Source organism: Empidonax traillii, unplaced genomic scaffold, assembly GCF_003031625.1.
Source record: "Empidonax traillii isolate 1590-97213 ecotype Southwest subspecies unplaced genomic scaffold, ASM303162v1 scaffold439:size492302, whole genome shotgun sequence".
Lineage (NCBI taxonomy): Eukaryota > Metazoa > Chordata > Aves > Passeriformes > Tyrannidae > Empidonax > Empidonax traillii.
Window position 1 is genome coordinate 418911 of NW_020955632.1, and position 8832 is coordinate 427742.

The 8832-nt window shown below is 37.0% G+C and overlaps 1 protein-coding gene across 1 annotated transcript in view; it reads right to left on the minus strand.

Annotated features, from left to right (window-relative positions):
* LOC114062842 (protein eyes shut homolog) overlaps window positions 1-8832 on the minus strand; it is a 109612-nt gene that overhangs the window by 45741 nt on the left and 55039 nt on the right. The window contains exon 3 of the mRNA XM_027894711.1: window positions 6022-6194. Within this exon, the coding sequence (XP_027750512.1) occupies window positions 6022-6194 (173 nt within the window). The remainder of the gene's footprint in view (window positions 1-6021; window positions 6195-8832) is intronic.

An 8832-nucleotide genomic window follows, 5' to 3' on the forward strand; every position in this document is an offset into this window, starting at 1 on the left:
CCAAAGCAGCTGTATCATTCTCTTCCTCAGATGGACTTAGAAAATGTAATGAAAAGCTCATCGTTTAGGACAAGGACAGGGAGAGACCACCCACCAGTTACTGTCATAGACAAAACAGGTTTGACTTGGGGAAAAATTATCAATCAAATGAGAGTAGGGTAATGAGAAATAAAACAAGTTCTTAAAACATTTGTCCCCTCCTTTCACTTCTTTCTGGGATTAAATTCCTCTAACTCCTTCCCTGCCACTGGGAACAGGATGTTAGGGAATGGGGGTTACGATGAGATCTCTGCTACTCCTTCTTTCTCAGTGGAAGGACTCTTCACTCTCTTCCCCTACTCCAGTGCAGGTTCCCTCCCATGGGAGACAGTCCTCCATGAACTTCTCCAATGTGTGTCCTTCTCATGGACTACAGTTCTTCACAGATTGCTCTAGTGTGGGACCTCCATGGTCCTGCCAGCAAACCTGCTCCAGCATGGGCTTCTCTCTTCATCGGTCCACAGCTCCTGTCAGGACCCTGCTACAGTGCAGGCTTCCCATGGGGTCACAGCTTCCTTTGGACATCCATCTGCTCCAGTGTGGAGTCTTCCATGGGCTGCAGATGGATATCTTCTCCGCTGTGTACCTTGCTGGGCTGCAGAGGGACAGCCTGCCTCACCATTGTCTTAACAATGGGCTGCAGGGGAACCTTGCCATGCAAACCCATTTCTCTCACTAGAAAGTCTGGGAAGTTCAAGGAGGAAAAGCTAAGGGGTGCTGTAGCTGAAGGTTAGTGCAGTGCCAGCTGAGAGTTCAAGGTAGCAGTAAAAGACTCTTGATGTCTTGAAGGCTGTTTTATGAGGAGTTAGTGATGTACATAATGGGTAATTGAGGTGTATGCCTTCCCCTCCCCACCCCCAATAAACACTTTTGGATTGCTTTTATTTGTCCTGCGTCATCAGTAATCATGGAGTCACCAGAGTTATGCTTTGATTGTGAGCTGCAATTTGAAATAATAAAAGTGATTTCACTGCACAAAGATGAAAATATGAATCTAAAAAACTGGTAATACAGCAGTGACATAATAGTGTGTGAGTGTGCCTATGTGTGTTTTTTACAATTTTTATGACATTCCTCTTCCATTGAAGAGGTGGTGGACATTAAGGCCCACTGAAAACCAAACGACCCAGAAAACAAATTGTCTTGAACAGGAAGAAGAGCAACCCTGATCAGCATTCCCCAAGGTCTTTTATCACTGACCAGAAACCTTGCAATGCAGATTTTTTTAGCTGAGGAAATACCCTTTGGGCATCTGCTGTCACTGAAGTGCATGATTTGGTCTTCAGACTCAAACAGCTCTGAAGGTGACATTTTGTGCCAAACATAGCTGCACAGAAACAATTCGCTTGCAGGCTGATATTCGCTCTACAGAGCCTGAAGCAAGTGGCTATTTCCACTTCAACACTTTGAAATGAATTTTATATGTGGGGGAATACATCCTACAGAAAACCTGCTGGAATCCTTTGGACTGTGAAGCATTACCATAAATGTTGCTGAGAAATGTTTCAAGGAAGATCCTTAGAGATTGCTGTGAATGAGTGCTCTGAATGGCCCTTTTCAGGGTGTGTTTGCTATATGTGGTGTCACAGTTAGGTCTGCTTCATATATGTTGTCGCATATATGAAACTAAAACACTGAAGTTTGGTCTAAAACACTGCAACTTACACAATTACTCATCTTAGCAATGCACATTCCCTTGAAATCCTTCTCTCTTTATATTTGCATTTGTGCTTACAAAGTGCTTGCTCTTGGTTCCTGGCTTAACAAAATGCCTCATGTTACAACCAGCTGCTTCCCAGAGGGGCCTTGTTTCTTGTATAATGTACAATTAACAACAACATAGCATAAAGAATTTTGAAGTCCAGTTCTTCTTTTCCAGTCCTGGTGAATGAACCATTTCTGCTTCACTTGCATTTAGGAAACCATCACAACCTCACAGTACGATGATGTCCTGATATTTCCAATTTAAAATTTCTGTGTCTTATATAACAAAATTCCTTACACTCAGACATTTCAAACGTACTGGTCTTTTTTATTTTTTTTTTACAGACTATATCAATTTCCTGTACCAGCCAGAGAATGCCTCCAGTCTGTGCTTAGATGGGAGTGTTAATAGAAAAAAAAAAAAAGGTTGATTACAGAGGTGGTAGCAATTCAACAACTCTAATCAAATCTGTGATATTAAACACTGGAGGAGATTTACATTCTGCAAAAAAACCCACAATGCAAGTATCTTTTTACTAATTTAAATATGAAAGGAAATTTATCAATCAGCTAGCTTGAATGCTGGCTGCTTTCACACAAATCTACTGAAAAGACAGAGCTCAACAATTGGACTCGGTTTAATGACATAGATCCCTCTATATACAGCTTAAAAAGCTCAAATCACTTGGGAGATAGAATCAAACTGTCCATGTAGACATAGTCTCTGTTCCAATGTGTTGCATAATGATGGTGTGCTCTACCTCCCCTCCCTATTCCCCCCTAAGCTGGAAGTCGCGGAGGCATTTAACTCCACAAATCAACAGTCAAATCCCAGCCCTATCCCAGGAACCATCAGCCCACCACAGGTCCATCTCCATAATCCCAGAGGAGCACAGAGCGCAGTGGCAGGCAGGAACCCAATTTAAGGATTCGGAGGAAGGAACACCTTGTCCAGACCCCTCCCAGACCTGTCCCAGGAGGCTCTTAGCCCTAGTGTTAAGGTGTGACACAACCACAATGAATCAACACTGGATCAATCACCATTTGGACAGAGGGGTGTAACTGCCATGAGGTATGGGACCTGTTACAGAATGCAGGTGAAGAGTATTTTGGAATAGCACAGGACTTAAGGATGTTTTTTGGAGACAATTAGGTGATTTGGGGAGGAACAAGTGTGGAAAACTAGAGGGATACAGAGACAAAAAGGGCCAGTCATGTGAATAGTTGGTTGGTCAGTATGCTTGTCTGGCCATGTCCTCTGCCTAATGAACACAGCCTGTCCTCTTTTCTATTTTATATTATTATCCCCCATTCCCTTGGCCCATTATGCCTTAGCTATGGTAGGTTCTTGAGAGAGATTTCAATGTATAATGCTCAGCTTGCAGTCAAAATAATGTGGTCATTTAGTGATAAAAGCAAGGAAAAAGTGTAGTGAGTGAGAATGCACTTTGCTACGGATATTGGGAAAAATGGACATGCTTTTAGGAAGTTTTTATTAATGTATAAAACAAGCATGAGATAACTAAGATAAACTCAGAGCCACTGTTACCAGTCGGTTAAGACTGCAATATGCTCCATCTGCCTCAGAAATGTAAGAAAATTCCTTGTCAGTGCTAGACTTTGTCTATTTTTCCATATTTATATAGGTTTGTTTAACAGAAGTTGCTATCCCTCCTTATATTTTTGCTGCATTTGTCATGCTTAGAGTAGCCCTATAACTTTCTTCCCCTTTTGAATTTTGTACATTTCTCATAAAATGATGTATCTTTAACTTGTCATAACAAATAAAACCCCAAATTGTTTGATGTTTGTTTGTTTTCTCTATTTTGTTTTGTTTCATTTAATAGTGACAAGAGTTTTATTATCACTTCTTAAATACTTGTAGAGATTGATGCTCTTAGGTTGACTTCCAGCTCTTAATGGATGGCAACAGGAGCTCTGATATGGGGAAGACCTATAACAGTGGGCTCATTTTTGGCCCTGTCTACCTCTTTATTTATCCTTACTTTGTCCTAAGTAATCTGTATTGGTAGGAACAGCAAAGCTGACAGGAAATTGCAACTCTATTTGGCATAGTAGCTATATTTGATTTATCAAATAATCAGTGTGACATCTTGTTTGTTTCTTGTTGATGGAAACCAACTATTATTTGATAAACATTTAGGAGAAATCAGCTTTCCTTCAGTATTTCAGACACAAAGTAGCATGCACTAGGTTACTAATCTTAATAGTGGAGACAATATTATTGTGTATCTTATACACAATGAAAAAAGATGATTTGTTTAAAATGTGCACTTCTATGATTTAATTTTAATGGACCATTTATTTCCATTAAATTTATTATCTGGGACACTCATTTTGTTATAGTAAATAATTAAATTTGCTTTCTGTTTCTAAAATTGTTCTACCATTTTAATTAGGCAATCTATCATTATCTTCAAATAGCTCCCCAAAAGTATGGCTTCACTAGGACTATCCCTAAGGATGCATCCAGACTTCACTGCATTGTGTCTCTGTTCCTCCCTTCTTTGTTTTAGAATATGTGGTAATGGGGCCTCTTGCAACTCATTTCAAGACTTCTGTCTGTGTTTAGTTTATTTCTGTTCCTTCTAAACTCTTAAGACAGTTCAATAAAATATTTTTTTCATATTTCAATAATAATTTCTTATGTTGTGGCCTTATTACTCTCCATCTGTACTCTGTTCTACAAAGCTGAGTATTTTTTCTCATTTTGCTTGCTCACAATGGTGATCCAAAAAGATTTTTCCCTTTCCATTCAATAACAGTATTTTTTTCTGTGGTTTCAAAGACTTCAGATTTGTAGTATAATCAGACTAATGAATTTGTTTACTTTCTCTCAATTTAGCATCTCAATTTTTATTGAGATCTCCAAATTTAGAAACAGCTAGATATGAAGGGTTTTCAGAAGAGCCTCGTTAAACAATGACTGAGAAAAAGCATTAGATGATACTCAGCACTGACAGATCCAAATTGGGGTAGATTTCAGAAACAGTCCTATCCTAAATGTGAAATGGTGGGTTCTGAACTTATCATCAGCATTCAAAGAGAGAGGTGTTAGAAGTTTTAATAAGCACTTTCGTGAATACATCAGTATACTCATAAAAGGAAATAGAATGGAGGAAGTGTCTAAGAAAAGGGCAGAGAGTAAAAGAGGAAAATGTCAAACACTACTGTTCAAAGCAGTGGCATTATCACACCTTGAATATTGCACCTTGAGTCAGCTCTGGAGCCTCATTTTAAAGAGGATGCAGTGCAATTGAGAAGGAACAAAGAAAGGCAGGTTGTATGACTAGAGATATAGTCTATGAAGTCCAAAAGTACTGTGCTCCTGCAAGCTAAGATTACCAAGGAAGTATCACACACATTTCATATATTTGCCTCTTGTATTTGCTATTTGCTGTAATTATCAGGGTTAGATGAAAACATGAATAAAACATAAATGTTCATCTAGTGAAAATTTTGGAAATAAAAATTTTAAATAAGACTTAAATGCGTATCTGATATGACAAAATCAAACCAAACATTGCCTAATATTTATTTGAAAAGGAACTTCATATGCATCACTAAATCAGCTCAGGACCAGTGATTATTTTCTATATGTAGATTTTTCAATCAGTACTTCTTGTTACATTGACTGTTAGGGGACAAGAATACTTTGCTTATAATCAATTAATTTGATAATATAGGTCAAAATGACCTATTTACTTTGCTTTATTAATTTCCCTTCATAGTGTCTCCTGTTTCATGGCAAAGCACTTGGTAAATTTTAATTTGCTCCTCTTTTTTACCTGAAAAATTAATCAAATTTTGGTACCTGGTGGTATTCCTACAATCCAGAAAGTATTCTTTACACACTGTTTTTATATGCAGAATGTACAAAGTAATGATTCCCTAAGTAGGGGAAAAATCAAACTACAGGGTAAATCAATTTCTCCAAAGAAGCTCTCAGTCAAATCTCTCTCTCAGCTTTTCCCCAGGTAGTTTACCAAAACATCAGACACAACCTGCTATTTCCTTGCTTGTAAACTCTCAGCTTCTTTGATCCATCTATCTCCCTTTCTCTGACCCACGCTTTCATAAAACAACACTTGGGGATCAGCTCAGCCATTCTTTGTCTGTGACTGTGATTTTGGGCTTTGTTTGTAGGTGGGGAGGTGATCAGTTTCAGTATTTTGCCTTCAAAATATTTGACTTTTTTACCACAGCTTCTATGAATTATAGAAACTACAACCAATGCATGAAGAAAATGGTTTTTACCTTCACTGCAGAGGATGCCAGATCTTCCATATGGACACAAGCAAACAGCATCTCGACTGGACTTCGGAAAACACGTAGCACCGTTTCCACATGGATTTTCATCACAAGTCGCAAACTGGCAGAGTTTTCCAGTGTAGAGTTTAGGGCATTCACAATACCAATTTTCTGCATCACTGACAAATTTAAATTAAAAACAAAAAAAATATGTATAAGTACCAAAATGCTCTTGAAATAAACAGAAGAGGTTTTAGGCTCATCGAAAACCAGTGGCATTTGACTTATAGCTGTAATAGAAGTCTTTGTTTTCAGTAGTGCACCTGGCATTAGACATGCCATAATGCTTTATTGGTGACTCGAGTATACAGGCTCTTTTGTGTTTAATTTTATATTTTTATTTTATATTTCCTTTCATGGTGAGATATGTGACTTTTCTAACATCTCACCAGTTGCTTGTGCTGCATCTTTTATAACACAGTCAAAATAACTGCTACAGAAAAACAAGTCCTCTATTATGTCTGAAAAAATGAAATAATGTGACAACAAAAAAAAATGAGTTTACTTTGCAAATGGATACATCATGTATTACATATAGCTTGTGGTAACACAGTAGGATGTAAAAAAAAGCCCTGAATTACGCTTACAGTGGTAACTATATTGAAATTGAAACAGAATAAACAGGTAATATCTCTGCTATCATATAACTTAGATTTTCTGTCATAAAAAAATATTAGAATAGGCAATAGAATGATAAGTTCTAATCAATCTTGAGGGGTGACAAAAGGTTTAGAAATATGCATATTCCATTTGTACAAATTATTTTTCTTACAGTATTCAAAGATAGCACGACAGACGTGGTAGGAAAACAAAAATCAGATAGGAAAAACAGAAGTGTAAGACATTCTCATCTATCACTTATTATAAATATAATTTCATTAAAGGTCTTATTTGATCCTTCCCTTTTTTTTATGTCCAAAATTAGATAATAGCTTGATAGGTTAGTTCATGTGATTGCTATATATCCTCAGTATTGAACAGAAACATGTCTGCCTTATACTTGATAAGGTCACATGTGCCTGTGGGTATGAATGTAGAGGACATAATGTGTGTTGTATCAAATCACAGTCATTGTGGTTTTCTGATAATAGCGCAATCATTAGGATGAGCACTGATAAAATATCAAATACATGTGATTTGAAAACCCCGCTATCTGCTTATAATATCCATGCAATCAGATTAAAGGAAATAATCTGAAGCTGAAAGACCTCCTGTATTTTTTAAAAGAGGGAAATAAGTAAGTCTTGTGGCAGTCTTTGTTCATAGCAGTTGATTAGTATGTTCCTAAACTGACCACCCGCAGGTCTGGGAAGTGAGGATCTCAGCTGGAGAGTCTATCAGAATGAATCTCATGAATAATGCCCCCAGACACCTTTGCAAAGAAATTGCTATCAACTGCAATAATAAATTTCTGTGTGCAGCCTATTCTATTTATAGTTCTGCTGCAGACACTGTGAGGGGAGTGTAAATGAGACACTGGATTGCTTTCATTTGTGCAGCATCAAGAGTCCTGCTTTCAGTAGTTTTAATATCAACATTACACAGTTCAGCTAATTAAAAAAGCAATAATAAACTGAATTCTTCCTGGAAATCTACAGTTGATGGTTATGATCTTTAAAACTAGTTATGAGATGTGTTTCAGTTTGTTTATAGACAAAAAGACAGATCATCACTGCTGACTGCCATAATACACAGACTTTAGTCTTCACCTTTAAAGGAATAATTTTCATGCATTCTTCTATTGAGTTGTATATGTAACAGCAGTCATTTCTTCTTATAGGCTTACTTTTTCTATTACGGAGAAGATTAAAAATAACAGGTCTCATAAATTGTGAGGAGCTTATTGTTATCAAAATGAGCAATATTATAACATTTCACTATTGATGTTGTAACATGTTAAAAACAAAGAAGAGTGACTCCTCATGAGGTAAGGAAATCAGTTTTTAAAAAGTTCTTCAAAGTAATATAAAGATTGAAAATATAACAGCTAACCACACTGAAAAAAAGTATCACTGCCAATTCACAAGAAATAGTATATTGAAATACAAAGTTCCAAACTAGTTATTATTCTCTCTTAAAGCTGTCAATGTACTTTGTTAAGGGAAGGACAAAATCACCCATATTCTCCTGAATTAACCTCAGCTGCAAGAAACACATAATGCTTGAATGACCAGGAACAATTTTATGATAAGCTGCTATCTTTTATAAGTGCAAGAAGTAAATGAAAGGGGGTAGAAAATGAGAAAATTGATATCTTTTGTCTATGCTGTTCAGCAGCCTATGCTGTGAATGACTCCAAGAAAAAGTCATTGGATAATTACATACATGAGCTGTAAAAAGAGAATAATGCATGAAAGAAATAAGGAAAATATCAACATTTTGAGGTTGCAAAATAAGAAGCAATTTTGGAGTGTTTTGCTGAAATATGACTATATTAGTGTTTGAGTTTAGATCCAGAACATGGTTTTTAAGGAAACCTTCTGGTTGTTCCCAGCTGAAATGCCTTGTTTCACTTGTGTCTCAAGAGTACATGAACTCAATTTCTTTCAGGTGAACCTGCACCAGAACATTATCTCACACCTCAGATATTTGAGATGCTTGGACTGGGCGTTCGGTCCCAAATGAAGTCTAGCGTGAGTCAAAGCTCCTTGAAACAAGAATAATTGTGATGTTGGGTCCTCAGCACTAATTGATTTACTCTGTAAATCTATGCCTATTGAATTACATTACTGACTAGTACGGGTGTAGATTTATAAG